Source organism: Oenanthe melanoleuca, chromosome 2, assembly GCF_029582105.1.
Source record: "Oenanthe melanoleuca isolate GR-GAL-2019-014 chromosome 2, OMel1.0, whole genome shotgun sequence".
Taxonomy (NCBI): Eukaryota; Metazoa; Chordata; class Aves; order Passeriformes; family Muscicapidae; genus Oenanthe; species Oenanthe melanoleuca.
Genome location: NC_079335.1, coordinates 42,883,696 through 42,904,142, shown reverse-complemented (window position 1 = coordinate 42,904,142; position 20,447 = coordinate 42,883,696). Strand labels below are relative to the sequence as shown.

The window sequence follows — 20,447 nt, the reverse complement described above, 5'->3', positions numbered from 1 at the left end:
AAGATCTCTCTGTAAAATGACTGAGATGCTAATGTGGTAGTAAAATCTGCACCAACCCATTTATCTTTCCTGTCTTTCTCACTGAGTCACTGTAGTGATTCAGGTTGATTTGTAACTAGATTTAGTCTGCCCACATGCCTGCTCGGGCACATTCCACTCTCTACACACCAGGACTAGTGTGAAAACCCTACTATTATGTTCCCACAATATGCAGGACAAGGGTTTGGGCAGTGGGCATTGACTCCTTGGGTTGCCTGCCCTGCTCCTGGTCCTCATTCAAGAGCATCTCTAGCAGACCCAGACCTATGCAAATGTTTTCTTCTCTGCTCCTCCTTTTCTGGGCTCCAGATTTGCTGTACAGCTGGACCCAGCAGAGTATGTGCACATTGTATCCAGAACTGTGTGCATGACTCATTCCCCACTGCTGAGTCTATCAGAAGTCACAGCATGGGCTTATAAATAAACTAACTCCAATATTCAAGCCAGTGGCTCAGGTGTGGAATAATAAAGGAAGAAAAAGAAAAGAAACCTGGGTCATTGTTCTAGCTACTTCTTAGTCTTTCTTCAAGATTCTCAGCACTGCAGAAAATCTTTTAGTCATGCCACCTACTACCTGTGCTAAACAGGATTCCAAGCCTCCCATTCCTGATACAGGCAAACCAACTCACTGCTATTTGCATCACACTGATCAGCTCTGCTCAGTTTAGCTTTTGCACGAGAAGCAAATTACTGAGTCATAATGTCTCAGTCTGGCTGGCACAGCATTGTGTGAATGCAAAAGAGGGACTAATCCTAGACACCAGCCCTCCTGCTTCAGCTGAGTGTGTCAGGTGTCCCGTGGCACCACGCCAGGCAGGCATTGTCCCAGGTGCAGGGCAGGAGTCATGACCTGTCATTTTCCTTAGGTGCAATTCAGAGCAGATAAGTAGCTTTTTCCGTTTTTATTTTCCCCACAGGTCTCCTTATCCACTGCTATTAGAGCTCAGGGTCTTTTGCTAAGACACAGATGCCATCAGCTGAACTACCTTTGATAAATAGAATCGTAATTCTCTTCTTGGAGTGGATTTTCAAGCTAGGGCTGGTAGTACAAATAATTATGTTCTCAAATAGTTCTCAAAAGGAAAAGATAACCAACAATTAAACTGCCTTTTCTCAAACAGCCAGTGCTTTTCTTCAAATCTAGAGTTATTGCTTAGAGATTTTTGTAGTATTGATGCAGAAATGGCAAAATATTTGTCTTTTGCTCTGTGTTATGAAATTACGAAGAAATATATGGTGATGTCATTTTCCCAATTCTTTCAATGACATATACTCTAGTTTATTACAAAAGGCAACTCTAAAGTTGAGATTTAAGGATTTGTTTTATGCAAGAAGATAATGATTTTTTTTTTTTTAAGCAGACAGATTCCATGTGGTTGCTATCCTTGTCTCCTCCCTTTTCTGAGCACCAACAGAAATAATTGGGAAAAAAACAATGACCACAACAACTCTGACTGATTACTATTTATACCACATACACTCTAACTGGTATCATAAAGGCTGCAGACAGGCTTACATTGGAGTTCTTTTGCTCATAAATTCTGCTACACTTCTACTGGGGATGAAAAGTTCCATGCTTGATCTATGTCTTTGACTTCACCTACTGTGAAAACAAAAGAGCATCAAAGAAGTTTAACTGGAATGTCAAGAACTTAAAAGAACAAAACCAAACCTCATTGTTTCCCAAGGCTGCAATGCTTAATCCTACAATACATAAACATGGTCACCCTTCCAGTGCAATACTCCTGGGAAAAAAGATCCATGTGCTCTTTATGAGATTTGAATCTTATCTCTAAATAATTTGATGGAATATTTTGATTAACTTCTTAATGGTAGCCTTTCTAATTCACAGTTACTAACATGTAACTAGAACCAGCACCTTCTTCTGCAAGAGCTCTGTGTGTGTGCACTTGTCCTTGTTTTTTATTTTAACTCCACCCAGATCTATGAAGTCTATGCTACAAAAAGCCAGATTAAAACTTCCCAGAGGTACATCTCCCTCTTCATCTCCACTTTTTTCCCACCCATACTTCTCATCCTGTTGTGAATGCTTGGCTTTGGAGGCAGCTTTCACTCATGTAAATGAGTTAGTATTTGCTTGTTCAAAACAGAACTTTATAAATTACATAAAAATATCATTGCAACTCCCATTTCATTTGCTAAGAAAGCTATTAGTTTATTGAGTTGGCAGCTATTAAGTTGCTTAATAAAATTTGTTTATTAACTGCAGAAGGAGTCTCTGTTGCTCCTTAGAAGAGTCAGGTTTCATTCTGGCAGCTACTGTCATGCTTTCATCACCAGAAAAGATTTGTCAGTTTAAACTGGAGTTAAGGAGAGAAAAAGAAAATTAAAGGGTTGCCTTGACCAAAAGAAAAATAACCATGCTTAAGCCTTAACAGGTGCAGTTTGGAGTAATGGGAAAAGAAAAGCTGCTGGAATAACATAGTATGAATTTTCTTAAGGGGAAAAATCTCTAAGGAGAAGAAAGGAACTTAAATTGAGACAGTGGATGCCTGCTATGGGCCACTGCTTGATAGTCTGTCTACAGGCTGTGTCCTAAGCAGATTCCTCCTACTCAGCAGCCCCCCCATTTGCTCTGCTTTTCACAAGTTGCCAGCTCACAGCAAGACCAATTGCCACTACATGTGTCCTTTTTAAACTATTTCCATCAGCTTACAGCAATACCCATGTGTCTCAGAAGTGAGACCTGCAGCTGCCCGAATCCCAGGGCTGCAAAGCCTCTTTAGGCAGCTCTCTCCCTTGGGGAGGTCTGGGATACTGACAGCCAGGGGGATGCAGAGCTGGCATAAGCATCACACAAACAGATTTAGCCACTGGAACACTGAGGAAAAACCTGAAAACATAACCCTTCCCATGGACAAACTACACAACACGTAGTACCTTGCTGTGCCAGCTCTGCTGTGTCCTTGTGGAGGGCTCATCCCTGCACAAGCTGCAGCTGGGAGCAATAAATAGAAGTGGTTCTTGCCTTGCAGGATTTACTGGAGGAACCAGCAGGAAACAAATCTGAGTTTCACACAGACACTGAAGACTGGATTTTGTCCTGCTCCCTTGGGAGGGAAGTCACCATCCCACACCCAATACCCATTGCCAGGAAGCCAGGCTGGCCCTCCCAGCACTCTGCCCCACTCTGCCTTCCTTGGCCAGGTCCCCACATGGTGGGAGCGACTGCAGATCAATCTGATTAACATCAAAGCTCCCCCACTGGCAACAGCCTGCCCATGGAAGATCTACAGAGCTCTGTCTGGCAAGCACCTTTCTCCCAGGAGTGTATCTTGAGCTTTGGAAGAAATCTGAGTTTCTGAGAAATACAGATAGCCACAGATGCATTCATTTTGAGTGCAGTCACAGCAGCCTCTAAGACATTTTTGAAGTGGAATGTGGGGAAAGAAGAAATAGAGGTTTATTTACTTTTTTTTTGACCTGGGGGTTCAATGAGCAAGCCACTCTACCCTTTGTGCTAAGAAAGTAATAAAAATGCTTTTCTTTACTCCATAATAATACCTGGGTGCCTAGATCCAGCTGTGCTACTTGTTTTCCTAAAAGCAAGCCATTTTGGCTTCCATTTGCCTTGATTTATATCCATACTGTACAAACCACTTTGCAGGTGTGCCAGGTTGCTCTCAGATTGGCTGTGGTCAGGCTCACCTGTGTATTTGCTTTCTCACTTCCCACAGCACCTCAACCATCTGGAGGACTAGGACAGGCTGGGTTAAATTACTTTTTTACTTTTCCATTCCACAAATATTCTTCAATTGTAAAACACTTTCCTACTTCTTATTAGGTGTCATCAAAGCCATTTTGAGGCTTTTTTACCCAGGCCCTGATGGGCTGGGGTGCAGGAGTTGGGTACAGTGGGTGCTGGCTGATGCTCATGTGGGTGCACAGTGTGCAGCTCCTTGCACCACAGGGGGGTTTTAAAGCTCAGAGGATGGAAAGTTTGATATCTTTGGAAATGCAAGGCTGAGCATCAGTTTCTTAATCAGCAGTTACAGCTGCTGTCAACTGCCTTCCTGGCAACCCCCTGCTGATGGTGGAACTGGTTTTGGGAATGTTTCACAACACAAAGATCACCTCTTAAAGGGGAAAGCAGGGAAGTTTGCCATCTTCCAGCCTTTTGCACACTGACTTCAGAACAGTGGAAAAAACTGAACAGCCTAATAAGCAATAGAGAAATCCTGACCTTTCTTTGCTACTATTTTATTGAGCATACATGTGAATAATTAAATTGTGCTGAATAACTGGTGCAGTACCTGTGAGTGCACAGTTTCCCTTACTTTATTAAACAGGAGTGCAGGAAACTCTCCTTCCCCACCACTTTGTCTTTTGCCACAAGAGGTGCTGAAAGCATTTGAGATTTCAGTAGCTACTGGTGAAGTAAAAATATATAATTGACAAGACACTCCTTTGTTCTTGGCCCCCAAAATCCCACAGCTGTTAGCAGACAGACCTCAATAGCTGGATGAAAGTGGTGGCACCAGGAGTCCCTGATGATGGGTCAGGGGATGCTAACCCTGATCCAAGGAAGTGTGGGGCTGTTGGTGTCAAAAAATGCATCTTTCCAGGCAGCTGAATGACATTTACAGCCAGATTTTATGTGCTACCACTTGATCTTCATAGTAAGTACTTTTTATTCAGCATTTTCTATGCTCCTTCACTGTGAAAAGAGAAAGATGCCTTTGACAATATTCCAGATATGTTGAGAATTGTAAAAGCTCTTCCTGTTTTAAAGTAATGAAGATCAAAACTTACAAAGTTTAAAACATTCATTTGAACCTTGCAAATACCTTGTAACATCTGTACTGCATATTTATTGTGTCTTTTATTTCATTCTTTATTCAAAAACACAGCTTCCATATAAATGTCATAAATGCCCAGTCTGCTTCAGCTTAACAGGAGAAAATTGTGAGCAAATCAAATCAACATTTTTCATTATTCCATGTGCAGGAGCCTGCCACACTTCACCAGGATCTCCAAAAGCACAGGTCCAGGCAATGGGAAGAAGACAAAGCATTAGAAAAGCATGTGCTCAAGCCTTAAAGTTCCTAAAGTGGAAAAGTTCTGGTTATAGAATTTTAATTTGCTTTTTTATTTTTCTTTTTTTTTTTTTTTTTTCCTCCCCAGCATTTCCTCTCTAGAATGCTTCTGAATCCTTGCAAATTTGGAAATTCTGCAACACTAATTAGCTACTAAACTGCTTAATTACTTGTCAGGTTATATCAACAGCATTGGTGTGTATTGTGATTGCAATTTTCATTTCAGTCTCCAACTGGAAGGAAAAGAAACAGAAGCTGGCATTTCTAAGGTCAAGACTGTTAAAAATATGTGTATGAAAGAATTAAATCTGTTCTCTTAAGGAAAAGTTTGTATTACTACAGTATTATTGCATACCTAACACACCTCTAGACAATAGTACAACACAGATGGGTACTAAAGACATCCTCAGAAATTCTACTGTTCCAATAAATGAGATAGAAATGCTCAAAATGTACTTTCCTTTAATTAGTGTTCTTTCTTCAGAATCCTCCCAGAATAAATATGAAAAAAAAATTAACTTAAGATCTCATTCCATATTTCAAAGGAGCTTGCCTATGTCCCACCTAGCTTTGCATTTCATGAAAGGGCCAGTTGCTGGCTTTATTAAAGCTTTAATAGACACTCCTTTGGATTGCAAAGCACAGCAGATCCATTAGCACGTCACTGAGTGCCATTAGACAGCTGCTTTGAACTTTCATGGCTCCACCTGTGCCACATTTGGGTACCCAGCATGGCAATGCAGGTTCTGGGCAACAAGGGGGGATTGGGCATCAGAGCCCACTTGTACTGACATGGTTAAAATGCCACAGCAGGGCCCTGTGGAGGAAGTTTCAAGTTGCCCTCCTGAGGAGAGAAACTACATACTCAAAAGATTTGCCAAGGATTATTGTTTTAAGCCAATTTATTTTTTAAAGTGAGTTATCAAATATTTGATTGAAACTCTGCAGAGAAACAAAGAGCTCCATTTATGTAAGCAAGGTGGCATCTCTGCCAGGAGCTGTTGGGGAGCAGGTTAGGGTTTGCAGCTAATGTAACTTAATGATGGGTTTTGAAAACAAAGCATTTAGGAATGAAATCACAACTGAACAGCTACTGTGACTACAAGTGACAGAAGTAGAATAGTTCCATCAACTCCAGCCATAAAGTGAAGCCCATTCCTGAGATCAGTGGGTGTCTCACCCGAGTGAGCAGCTCAGGATTAGACTCCATTGTGCATCATGCCAGCACCAGCTAGAAACATAGAACAGATGTCAAGTAAATAGGGAAGTGTGGGACAAAACAGAAATAATTGTAAAAATGTGCCCAAGGATAAAATAAATTGATCCTAAGACACTAACAAACATTCTTGTGTAAGGCAAAATGAGTCTTTGCACTGGCTTGGCTTTTATTTTCTTGCTAATATTGCATAACAGAACTACCCTGGCATGATGAGGAGGGGGGATAATAAAATAACTTATCAATGCACTATTAACTCTACATGCTCTTACCTAATAATAAGATATTGATGTCTCCTTTAATGCATGCCCCATTGTTGAGAACTTTCTCATTACCCTGCAGTAGCATACACAAATGGCTTTTTTAATATACTCATGGCCATGAATGTTTGGTGCTAAAGGCTTGCTTAAATGGTCAAAGATGCCCTATTTAAGCAACAGCAAACACTTACATTGCACATTATCAACATTAAATGCAATCTCATTATCCATTAGCCAGTATTAGTGCAATTTATATCTTACTTTGGTTTGAGTTTTGCAGAATTTCTTGATCTTTGCCACATCATCAGTTAGAATGTGGGTGCTATTTCTTTGCTCATCAGTTTGATATTATTAGGGAACATTATTGTCCTGGGTATTTTCCTGAAGATGCAGAGAAATGTCATGAGATTAACTATTAAATAAATACTGATCCATTGTTTACACAATACAAAAAAAAAAAAAAAAAAAAAAAAAAAAAAAAAAAAAAATCAAAGAAATCGTTAGATTTATCCATTTTTCTATGGCTCAGCAAGTGAAATTCACACTGCTGGAGGATTCAATGAAGTTCCAACATCATCTCCCTCAGAGAGAGTTCATGGAAGAGGAGGGACACAACTCAGGGGGCATCAGGTTGTTACTGGGGAGGGCCCAGGGCAGGTAATGAGAGGAAATCTGTCAGAGAGGTGATGGCATCAGGTGGGAAGGGTTGCTGCCAGCTGCAGTGGTGGGGTGGCAGCCATCCCCAGCAGGTACAGGGAGCAGCCAGCAGTGGCCAGCACAGGCCAGGCCAGCTCCTGGCTCTGAATTTTTCTAAGCACTGGAAGCTGAGAAGAAATTTTCAACTGTTTGGTAAATGCCAGTCTGTGCCATGGGACAGCAAGTTCCTGTCAAGCAGCCTCTCCTGCTGCCATGCCAGCCCATGGGGAGTTTTATGAGCATTTATGCCTCCTGCGCACTGGCCAAAATAAATTGATTTTTCTGTAAATACCTTCCACCTGATATCTGTAATAGTGTAAGCAGACCATTTGCTTTGGAGACACAGGGAAATATCCAAATACCTTATGTCTTGAGAGCAAATGAGGAGGAGGAGGATGGATGGTGACTCTGGCAGCTGCACAATGGTACACCGAGGAAAGGAGGATGCAGTGGCTCACAAGGTGCCCATATTTTTGTTCCAGTGCCTGCTTCAACCTGAGCTGCAGCCAGGCAGGTAAGGACACCAGGACCTGCAGAGACACGTGCCTGGAGATGCCTGCTCTCCACTGAGGGACAGCAGCTCCCCCCTGCAGCCACAGGACCAGAGCAGGCACCAGTGCCACCAGCAGAGCAGGGGAAATGCTGTATTAATTCTCACCACTAATACTTTCTGGGTAAGGAAGCCCAACAACCAGTGCATCTTGCCTTTTATACAGTTGAGAGACAAAACACAGACCAAGTTACAACAAAGATTAAATCCAAAATAATTGCATTTTTTCCACAATTCCTTCCACACAGTCCAAGCTACCAAGGAAGCAAGCTGCCAGCACCCAAGGAGAGACATGATTTGCTCCATGGCTCCCTTCAATCCCACTGCAAAAACTTCCAAATGTTTGAAACGGGGAGCAAGTAAATCTTTTAATGCTCTCTGAAAAGCAATCAGCTCACTGAACGCATCATTCAGCAGCCTCTAATATAAAATAATTAAACCATGAAAAGCTGCTGCAGTAATCTTACTTAAAAATCCTAAATTCCTTTACATTTTGAGGATCTGATGGCACTGACTCCCAGTCAGACACACAGAGGCAGGGCAGAAACCACAGGAGCTTCTCACAGCCTGAACAACTTCTTCCACTCCTTGAGCAGAGGCAGCTTAATTTTATGAAGATTTGTTGTTGCAGCACAACTATCCAAGAGATACAGCTAAATCCAAATTCATTTCATTTCCAGCCAAATTATATTTTGATGCAGGTCACTAGAAGCTAATCTTTCATCTCTGGTTTTCATACATGAAAACGAAAAGGAAAAGAATTTCAGATTAAGCAGCATTTATCATACTAAATAGAATTAAATCAAATGGAAAATTGCATAAAGAAACTCAGTTAAAACAATTAAATTAAAAAGCTCTTTACCTGTTTGAATGTAATCTTTGATTTTCTCAGAAGAGAGGAGAACCTTATTATTAAGCAAACTTAAAAGGGATCCTGGATTACCCTTTTCCCACTTCCCTGCTCTTGAACTGTCAGTCTGTCTTCATGAGCAGACTTTGCTTCCTATCTGTCAGGCAAATTCACTTTCTTGTTCTCACATGCCAGAAAAACTCATTTTCAGTATTGCAGAATCACTTAAGCTGTATAGTAAGCAGCAGATGGGTCTTTTATTTGTGAATTTTTGGTTAGTTACATGTGTATACAGACAGACACACAGGTGCACACACACATTTGCACTCAGTAATATATAACAAAGCTTCAGCAAAAACCTGAGCTCACTTGAAGCCTGCATTTAACTTTTTATTGATGCTCTGAGAGCTCCCATCTGAAATAGCCTGTGGTAAGTACTAAAAATGAAGAAATAGCAAATCTTTCTAGAAGACACCTGTTTAAAACAATCTCACAAGTATTTCAGCTTAACTGAAGAAATTAGAATTCTTTTCTTTCTCCAAAAAACTCCTAGACTTACATTACATCAATTAAAAATACATTTATGATCTTGGCTTATGGCAAAAGAGAGAGCAATAAGCAGTTGCTGTTTTGGAGAACAGCTCTCTGGGAAGAATATTTCTGATTTATAACACAGGCCTAAGAGGCTCAATAATGCCTTGGGTCAAATTTTTGCTGATGAACATTACCTTAGTTTCTTGGCTGGAATCCCTTCTGGCTTCTAAAAATCCAATTTCATGTCAAGGCAATTTTTGTCTTGGAAATAAATGCAGAAAACCATGCAGTCAGGTTGGTTTCATACAGAACTTGAGAAATGCTGATATTTGGGGTCCAAGGCAACATTTTCTTTGCTCCTTGGTATTTGACAGCTTTCCTTTAGATCCCCATGAATGAGTTGGTGCAAATTGCATCCCTTGTCAATTGGGAGGGTTTTTTAACCAACCAGAAACAAGCACCTCATTATTCCAAGTGCTCCACACGTTATTGCATGAGTGTCAAGCTCTGAGAGTACCAACAGAAAGTTGTAACACCTTAGAAAAGCATCCAAGGACAAAATTACCAGAGGCAGAGTCACATACTGTTTACAAGCACAACACACTGACCCTGTTTTAGTGGTGGCACTTTGATTGCATCTGTTCCTATAACCTAGATTTTTGCTTAGCTTCTGAATAAAATCCAACATAAGCCACAGGTAAATATTTGCATTTTAGCATGAGACTTCAAAACTCATTAGTGAAGACAGTGGCTTTCAAACATAAAATGCCACTACTGTCCCTGAAAGCCCCTGAGATGTAAATCATTAGAGGTGGGAAAGCAGTCACAAAAAACATTCTGGTGTTTCCTGTTGCCATTCCTTTGCCATGCCCTTTGTTTGGAGCTGCTGCAAGGGAGGTGATGCCAGGCTGCAACCTCAGGCTGGGGTGCTGCTGCTTGGCTTACATCTGTTCTTTTCTTGACAGTCCTTTGTGCTCAGGGATGAAAGGTACAGTGCACAGAGAGATGTCTCCTCTCTGCTTTAGAAACTTTAGAAACTCATCTCTGGTTTTCCACAGGTCAAACCCAAGACTTTGAAAAAAGATTTCAAAGCTGCATCTTGTATATGGAAATTCACAGCTTTGGGCAGGTTCATGACCAGACCTAAAATTTCAAGTTTAAGATTAAGAACCTGGTGCCTAAATGTAATTAGTTTTACTTGTGCTTTGCCTTTCTCTGTTTTCTAACAGCAGTGAGGTATTTTGTAAGCATTACTTACCTGCTTTTATATGTGGATATCACATATATATGTGTACTTGATTCCTTCAGGATTTGCAGGCATGGTGGAAGCCAAACTCACTTCAGTTAACTCAGAGATTAAAGATCTCAGAGGAAGAGGGGTGCAGACAGCAGGAGCAGGTTAGGAAGAGGATGAGGTTTGCCTGCACATGGCAGCAGGGGTCCACATGGGACCAGATTTGGGCAGCCACCCACCCCTGCTACCACACCATCATCTGTGGCAAGGGGCACCCAGTCAGGCTCTAAAGACCAAAAGGCAGCAAAGGAGGGGACAAAATGAAAAGATATGTTGTGTTGGGTTTGTAGGTGATTTGTACTGGATTTGTACTTTTTATTCCTTTTTAAATGTGTATGCTTTTATCCTTGGCCTGCCATGTTCCTTCTGGAGGCTCAGTTTCCAAGTCCTAGTTTTTGGCATTGTACAAGGAGCTCAGATTGAATTGTACAAAATAAAAATGAAATCTGTGAAATGACACTTCATTTTTCAGTAAAGCAACTGTAGCAGAGAAGAATCAGAATAAGAAACAATATGTGCCCTCGGATTTTTATTTTTTTTTTTTTAATCAGGAAGCAGGGTTATTGGAAGCCTTACTTGACAGGTAAGATAAAACTTTAAATATCACTGTGTTTTATTAAAGGAGTCAGAAGAGGAAAATGTTTCAGCAATCAAGAGTAAGGCAATGGTAACTGCAGACCTACAAAAATGCAGAGAGAGCACTGTGTCCATCTCTACTGAAGTTTCACTGATTTGAAATTTCAGACCATGAAAATCAAAGTCTCCTATTAAGACAGGACAAGAGTTTTGGTTGCTTAGCTTGGAGAAGGCTCCAGGGTGATCTTAGTGCTGCATTTTAACATATAAAGGTGACTCACAGGAAAGATGGAGGGAGGGTTTTTATCAGGGTCTATGGCAAGAGGACAAAAGGCAGTGGTTTTAAACTGAAATAGGGTAATTAAGTTTGGACATAAGGAAGAAATTTCTTATGATGGGACACTGGAACAAGTTGTTCAGAGAAGTTGTGGGTTCTTTTAAATGCACAAGGCCAGGTTGGATGGGGCTTGGAGCAACTTCATCTGGTGGAAGTCAGGGGGCTGGATGAGATGATCTTTAAAGGTCCCTTCCAACCCAAATGATTCAATCATTTAATGAAATGCTAATCCAGTGCAATTTTCCAATCTTTTTTGAGGGATAAAAACACCCATGTTTTTCAGGAAGAGGCAGTTACCAGGATGCCAAGGCTTCATTCCTCAGGAGCACAGGTACTATCCAGGACTAGCACTTTGGTTAGTTTCTAGCTGTCGTATGTTCCTCCCACTTGCAGAGCTGCAGTTAAATAAATAAGATTAGCCAAGATATATGTAGTTCTTCAGGGCTGTGCCAGACATTCTGCCAGGTCTTACACTGCTGACCTACTGGAGTTTCCTGCTGTTTGCACTAATCCACTGGGAACCCAGCCCTGGAGACCTGCCTTGCTGACCCCCATGCTCATTAACAGTAATTATTACTGTACAATGGAACAGCACCAGCACAATCCAAACAGCTCCTTCTCATGGCAGAGCTTTTGTGGGGTTGGCAGTGAGTCCTAATGAGGTCCCTGACCCCATCCATCACCCAGGGCAGCCCCTGCAGCAGGTTCATCCCCTGTGGCTGTGTGCCAGTCTGACACTGTGTGGCACACACCAGAACTACAGCAGCCACTGCCACACACAGCCAGGGGACACGTCCCTCCACTTCACTGCCAGCTCCTTAGGCTTGCCACCTTAGAAATGTTTTCTCCTTATCCCTATTTTTTTCCCTTTTATTCTTTTTCCTCCTACCCAGACTCCCTGCAAGGAGTGGTTTTCATTTATTCCAAGCATGTTTGGCAAGAGATTCCTTTTGTCCCACCCAGGAGTCAAGGGCATTTTGAGGTCTCATTGAGCAATAAATAAATATTTGAGTCATATTTCTGTTGTCCCACTGTGGTGGCCTGGTTACCCATCTTGAGCTTTCCACCTTTGCAATCTTATGGAGAGAATGGTGAGAAGACATCTACTTTTCAAAGCCACTCTTCATGTCAGCTCTTCATTATGCCAAGTAAGAATGAATATAAAATGATTTATCCTGAGGGGAAAGGAGAAATGCCAGACCCAGGCAGCTGAATAAAAATATAAATACTTCCAGCTTTCAGAAAAATTGATCTTCATTGAGTGTGACAATCACAGGCAGGAGAATTCTATATGCAGAATACAGTTAATAGTGAGTTTTTGTGCTGTTCCAACAATTGTCTATACAGGCAGAGGTAGCAGTCAGCAAGGGGTGCCAAAGGAATCCCTAAAAATAACGCTGCCCTGGAAGTGAGGCTGCTAGGGAAATGGTCCAGCAGCACTAAGAGAGCCTAAGCAACATCACCAAGAGCAACTGCCCAAGCAGGACTGATTTCATTTCATTCTGCAATGGCAAATCCCATCATGTGCTCACAGCACAGAAAAGGGGAGAACATGGGAGCTTCACCCAGGTTTGCAGCTTTGAGTCACTCAGTGCACAGGAGAAAGCGTCTACATGTGATGTGTGCATCTGGTGACATAAAATGTGTTTGTACCTGGGCAGCAGAGCGTGGTGTGGGGTGCCCCAAGCTAGTGATGACCTGAGCTAGTGCAGCCCTCTGCTGCCAAGGACGTCAGGGATTAATCACAGGCAGCACGGGTCAGCACGACAGGCTCTGTCTGCACCCTGGTCCCACAGCAGCCCCAGGGGGAGGGAGGACAGGGGATGCACACACCTGAGAGACCCAGCAGAGCTCTAGCTGTGTCACACCAACAGGAGGAGCATGTCTGAGAGCATTAAGTTTGCACTTTCTGAAGAGAAGAGAGCTGTTTTCAGGTCTCAACCCTGCCTCTATTCTTTATTCATGTTTATAGGTAGCCATGGTGACTGATCAGGAGATTTATGTCAGGCTTGATGACTTCTATACATAATATATGCATATATATGAATAATATACCTGCCTAGTTTAGAACAGCACTTTTCTGAAAGGGACATGAACATATTTTGATCTGGGCTACAGCCTTTCACTTCTCCTGCATGCAGTGAATGCTATCCTATGACCTGTAGATCTCTTTGCTCAGGCTGGAGCCAGTTGACTAGAGCATTCAAAAAATTAAATATTTTTCTTTCCCTTCTTAGAAGGGTGAAGGAGATTTTCTATAACTTGTGAAAGCAATTCTGCTTCTCTCTGTCCCTCCCCTGTGCTCTGTGATGCACATCCTGCCTCCAGACACAGTTCTTTCCTCTCCCAGATGTGAGGGTTGGAGGCAAGCAAACCCCATCTGTCTCAAATCCAATGGTAACTACAGATTCTGCCCTGCTTTATGTCTCACAAGCATACAGCAATGATTCCTTCCATAAACCCTTCCACAACTTCTGTTGTGCTGCAGTAAACTCTCTCTTGGCCTGGTATCAGTGAACAAAGCTTCAGCCCAAAGGAATCTGGCACAGCAGCAACTTATCTACATAACACCTTGATGGTTGTGGAGCTGACATTTCCCCCATTGCCAGTATTGAAGGAAGTGAGAACAGGCAACCTGCAACCTCCAGCACAACGTTGTTTTGTCTCTGATTTCCCCCCCCCAACCAATAAATGCCTCAGAAACTTTCTGCAAATTCTGCAGGAATATTTGTGCATTTTGTGTATTTTGTCTTGCACTTAAAAGCATATCCAAATTGTAATTGGATGCTTTCCTCCAAAACAAAGATAATAGGGTTTGGGAAAATAATGTTTCAGGTGAATGTCTCCTTGAGACAGGCAAGCTGTCTGGCAACAAATTCTTTGGGGAAGCACAGCTCGATACTCTTGCTGAAGGGGAACAAGTGAAATTAGAAGACAGGGAAAAGTAACATGTCTTGAGAGGTTACATGCAAAAGCCTGATTACTCCTCTCAATTATCCCAACCCTACTTTGCTAAATTCACTGTTTGAGAAGTGCTTATTTCTAAATTATACTGAGATGAGCAAGAGGATAAGTCAGTGAAATTACTAAATAAAAACCAACGCTTTTATGTAATACATGCAACCCGACCAATTTAGTACAACAAATTCTGCACACATTTGAAGTATCATGAAAATAGTGTCTTTAATATACAGTTTATATACTTACAATACACGGTTTAAATTTGTTCATATACATTACAGGGATATTTATTTGCACCTGGTTTAAATAACAATCTGCCTTCAGCCTTTTACACAAAAGCCCAAAACAGCACAGAATTCCACAAAACCCATGCTTCGTTTTATAACGGAAATGTACTAAGCCAAAGTTTCAGGGCTTTTTCTTTTTTTTTCTTTTTTTTTTTTTTCCCCCCCAAGTGTTACTTTTTTGACATACCCAAAGTGAATCTAAAGAGCTAAGAACAAACATTTTAATACAATTCAGAAGATTGTCCAAGTCAAGAGAATCACTCTGCAGATTTTCACACTGAAAATTTGGTTATTACACACAAAAACTGTGAAGTCTGAACAACTCCTGGACTACTAGGAGTTTAAGACATAACAAAACAAAGAGTCATTTATTGCTAGGTCTCAACAGGGGGCCTGCATTTCCCCACTGCCCTGCCATCCCTATAAATAAAAAAAGGAAGATCCCTTTTGCTTGTTAGGATTTCATCTGTACCTTCAGGCTTGCATACAGGAATGCTGCAATTTCATAGCATCAGAAAGAGGAGCCAGGAGAGCTGGGCTGGTGTTAAGTACCATGGTGTAGCCCCTGCCTGGCCTGCAGGCAGGACTTGGCTGGCCTGTGTCACTGGGAAGCACTCAAGAAGCTGGTGCCAGCACAATTTGTTTTGGGGGGTGGGGGGGACAATCAAGAAGTTGATTCAAGGTGAAAACACAGGAGAAAACAATTATTTATAGACAGGTTAAAAACAGGGCGCGTTTTCAGGCAGCTTCGCTGTTTATGCTGCTTCTCTTGGAGCTGCTGTTGTGGAACAAAGTTTATTTAAGTGGCAAGTAAACCTGTTCTGTTAGAAAATACACACTAATACAGAACAAATTCTAACCCTTGCTTCTAGCTGAAAAGAACACTTCAAAATGTATTTCCCTTCTAATTTTGGATGGACCAAATGTTTTCTGTCTAAGCTTCTAGCCCTAGGCAATTTTTACAACATGGCAAGAATTAGAATGCAAATATGCACTTTGAGTTGCTGTCAACACAGCTTTGGTTAGCCAGGCAGGCAGCAAAACAAAGGATCTTAATCCTAGGCACAATGAGCATTTGAAAGAAACTAGCATTTCCCCTCAAGTTTCCTCTCCATCCCTCCCCTGCCCAGTTTGGTGTCCACCTCCAGAAAAGCCTCCATGCCAGAACCCAGCTTTCACTGCTGAAGGCAGCATCAGTCCTCGTGCCAGCACATGAGAGTTGCATAGAAAGGATGTGTTTCCTGGTGCAGGACAGACAGCTCCATGCAGAATGACATGACGTCTTTTTTGCTACCAAAACTCCCAAACAAAAACCCCAAGCATAACACACAGCTCAGACACCGATAATCAAGCACCTTACATTTATTTAATCTGTGGAAAGAAATCCAAAGTTAGGAGTGGCCTATTTTAGTGAACTGCCTTGAAAATGTAAGTGATTTTGGGCCCACTCTGGCACAGTGCTCAATGGTTACAGCTCTCAGGCTCCAAAGACAACCAACACAACACCCATCAACATGGCTGGACTCCACTACTGTCCAAAACAAGATGGTTTTTCCTCACTGCTGACCTCCATGCTGTGCTTGGGAGTTGCCATAGCCTGGCCACCTATTGAAAGGTACCCATTTCCATAACCTAGGATCCAAAGGCTGAGCCACAGAACTCCACATGCCCAGCTTGCTCATCACTCCCCTGATCTCACCAGAGCAGACACTTCAGTCCAGCTTATGTACCACAGCATGTAGATCAACAGCAGAGCCATATAACTCACAGAACACAAATGTTAGGAACACCTAAATCCCCAAAAATGGCTTGGAAAGTGAAGGTGATGAGTGGCTAAGGGCAAAAGAAAAAGTTAGATGCTGATACATTATGCATAAAAGTAAGCAAGCAGTGCCAAGTCAGAATGAGACAAATGGAAGGCCAGCAATAGGTTTGCAGTTAGGGGTTTTAGCTGTACTTTGGCACACAGGCTCAGCTACTGCAACCATGCACATTTCTAGGCCTTTCTGTGGGCCAGCTCTATTCTGGCTTATGCACATGGGATATAAATGCAGCATGGTCATGAATGCAAATTCCACCAGTCTCTTTGCAAAAATAACCAAGGAGGTAAGCAGAGATAATAGAATAGGTGTGAATCCACAGTCAAAGAAAACTACTTTCACAGGGATGTTAATATTCTGGGGGGGTTTTAGCAATAATTAATGTTAATATTACCAGGACTGCAATATTTTCCTCCTTTTTGGTTTGTTTTTTGTTTTTTTTTTTGTTTTTTTTTTTTTTGTGCTTTGTTATTTTGGATTTTTTTTACCTAGAATTAACAAGCTGAGCAAAACAATATCAAGTACCTGGCATTAAAGATTTGGCCCTTTCATATTTGAACACTCATTTGACACAGTGAGGTTTAAAAGGCAGTTGGTTTCAATTTGCATGTGGTCTATCAACAAGCATACACATCTGAACAGTATCTGAATTTGATCTAATCTTATTTGAAGCTAAAATATTTTAGAATGCTAATTAAAAAGCATTTGGAGCAAGTTATTGATCTGTTGCTCAAAGTCAATACATTATGAAAAAAAAAGGATTGTGAACCCTTGGGGGTTTTTCTATTGGGATATTTGTTAGTTCTATAGTACCTGTAACATCTGGGCTTTGCTTTCTGGTTGGAAACTGGTGGTCTGCATTACTGCAGGACAAATAATGCATCTTGGCTTTGACATGTGACATGACATGAAATGTGTCCCAACAACACAAAGCTCTATTTGCTAATAAATTCTTTTTAAGAGTCAATATGGTTGAGAAAACAGGCAAATCTAGTGTTTTTGTCTCTGCTCTGTATATTCTCTTGAGGCTTTCAACTACATGCCCTGCAATAGAGATATTTTTTAATCAAAAAGGTAAGCAAGGCAGGTGATGGTGCTCTCCTGGCCAGGGCTCTGCTCAGCAGTAAGTGAAGGTGAAGTTGCTCTAGCATTCCTAGCTCTGATCACCTGAGGATCCTGGGCATGCACACCTCCTGAGGAGGAAGGGATAACACAGAGTGTTTCCTGAGGACCTCCATAAATCCTCCAATCCAGTATACAAAGGCAAGGGGATCCTGGGGTAATTTCGACACATTTCAGAAAGCTTTGTCAACTACAAGAAATCCATAAAGGACTATCAAAAGTTAGTCCTATTCATAGCCTTTTGAGCAGTTAAATCTGAGAGGTCTCCAGGAGCAGACCACTGCCCACTTACCATCTCTTTATTTTTAACTGCTACTTCCATGTGACATCTACTGCAGTGAGTTTTTGCAGCTGGGCAACTGAATTAGCACATCCTTTGATGCTACAGCCCCTTCCACTTTGACACCCACATCTTCCTAGCCCACTGCAAACAAGACAGGTGAACAGAAAAGATCACAAGCATTTCCTGTGGCATGGCCCTAAACCTCCCTCAGCCCATTCCCAGCAGCATGCCATGCTCCGTTTCCGATCCCTCCCACCTTGCCAGCACTTTATTTCAAAGGCATGACACAGGAGCACTATCACCTTCCCACACAGGTCAGACAGGATCAGGAGAGCAGACCAAGCACGTTTTCAGACAAGCAGCAGAGCAGAAGAAGCACAAGGAGTTGTTACCTTCCACCACAGCTTGACTCCTGGAAGGGCTGTGCAGGCAGGCTGCTGCAGCAGGCAGGATTGCTGAGAAAAGAGCCTGTGCACTGAACTGCTTTTCCCATGAGAAAGCTGCACAACCAGAAGTCATGCTATTTACTCCAGTCATCCGACTACAAAAGCAACTTTTGAAATCTACAGGTCATAAACTTTTAATTGGCCAGGGCAGAGTGGCTCAGTAGAAAATCCCCCTTCTCCCTCCCCTCTGGGCAACGAGCTAAGCATGACTCTTGGTTTAAAAACATTTAACTCTTTTTGCTCAAAGCAACATGGAAAATAAATCCATGTTGCAGATAGTCAGGAAGATACTGTTAAAAATAATGCTGCAAGAATAGTGTATTAGTGGCACTTCACAGCAATTCTTAACACTTTCAGATGTAGTGTCAAAACCAATGCTTTCTGTGAATCACAGCATGTTGCCAAATATTATGTGAACAGAAATAATCCCATAAGAAATACCTTTTTTTTTGCAGTTAACACAAAATTGTAAACTGGATTGGTGTGTGTCTTTCAGCATCAAATTGTCCAGTAATAAATACGACTAAGTCTTAACAGACTATGGAGTCAAAGTTCCCTTAGTGTCCAGTTTTTAGCAGCTGTTGAATGTTCAAGGATGCACAAAGGCACACCTCTGCAGATTCTCTACCTTTATTATTGACATAGAAAAAAAAAGTCCATTCACCACTGAAAAATGTTTATCTGCATAGTAAGAATTTTTCTACTACTATTTACAAAAAGAATTTTTAGTGCAAAAAACCAGGAAGTGATGTATTAGCTCAAATGTATTGAGTACAGTTTCACTAAAAACTGGACAGCATCACATCTTGGGCCGCCAGCCATTAATGAACTGTAATATTTTCTTAACCTGCAATTTGCTTAGCTTGAAGTCTTCTGATAGGATTTCTTCTGTAAGCTGAACCAGTAAATTGCCATCAATCTTCTCTGTGACAAAAAATGATATGACATCTTCTGACAGACCAATAAACCTCAAGGATTTAGACACTTCCTCTATGGAGAGTCCAGAAAGGTCTGTGGGTGGCTGCCAGGGAGAGCCATCCCCACAAGACCTGGGTGCTAACTGGAGGTGGAGGGGAGATGAGAAGGGGTAAGACACAGAGAATGCATCCTGCATGCCCTTTTTAGCGAGATACTGATCTTCCAAGATGACTGGAGAGCCAGCTTTTGATTCCTCCTCAGCACCATCTATTTTCAGAGGCAAGGGACACATGTCTGTCACTGTCTTATCTTCAGTCGACTTCGGCGCCCGAGGAGGTAAGGCAGGACACGAATGGCTCTGCTTTGTGTTGCTGACTCCCAGAGTTTTCTCATCAGTGCAGTCTAGAGAGTAACTTGCTGACTTTGGGCAGCTGGAGATGGTGTTTGTGAACTCTGCTGGGGTCAGGGGGGAGTACCCAGCTGGGAGCTCACATCCATCAAAGTCAAAAGTCAAAGGCGCTGGACAGTTTCTCTTTGGCGTACCTGGAGTTTTCTGTCTGGGGTAACTGTAGCTCCTGCTTGGGTCTAGCAGGAAATCACTCCTATTCAGGCCTTCAGCAGTTCCTGAAAAGTGGTTTGGCCAAGATAACCTCGAAGGCAGAGCTTCAGCTGAGGGGCTTCCCAAAGGCATTGTGCTCTCAGGCTCTTTGGATTCAGTTTTCATCATGTTACATGGGTAGCAGGAAACAGGTGTGCTCTCTGCTGGGCTGCTGCTGTCGCTCTCTGTGACATTACTTAAGGAACAAAGCAGAAAGGATGTTGTCAGAAAGAAAAAAATTGGCATTTCAATAAACTCATAAATCATCTTACAGAGTCAGAGGGTGAACCTCACAAGGAAAGAATCTTCTTTCCTCCTAAAGAACTTTTCACATTTGAATTAACACGTTTGAATTAAAGCATTGACAGTTCCTTCACCACTTCTACAAGCCTGACAAGATGCTGATAATACCAAAGGCCTCATGTCTTGTTTTTTCAAGCTCATAAAAAATAGATATCTCAATTCAGTTCTGTGTCATCTCACAAATACTCAGTTTTTCACTGCTGAATTCCTGAGGGATTCCACCACAGATAAGAAACAGTCTCACATACACTAGAAAGATGTACTTTTGTATATGCATATATACCACAGATCTGTCATGGT

The 20,447-nt window shown here is 41.9% G+C and overlaps 1 protein-coding gene across 3 annotated transcripts in view; it reads right to left on the bottom strand.

Moving 5' to 3' along the window:
* Nucleotides 1-14,573: 14,573 nt before the first annotated feature.
* The window catches only part of GAREM1 (GRB2 associated regulator of MAPK1 subtype 1), a 99,746-nt gene continuing 93,872 nt past the window's right edge, over nucleotides 14,574-20,447 (bottom strand). For all 3 annotated transcript variants that reach the window (XM_056483979.1, XM_056483978.1, XM_056483980.1), the window contains one exon: nucleotides 14,574-20,040. In XM_056483979.1, the coding sequence (XP_056339954.1) occupies nucleotides 19,128-20,040 (913 nt within the window). In that variant the 3' untranslated portion in view covers nucleotides 14,574-19,127. The remainder of the gene's footprint in view (nucleotides 20,041-20,447) is intronic.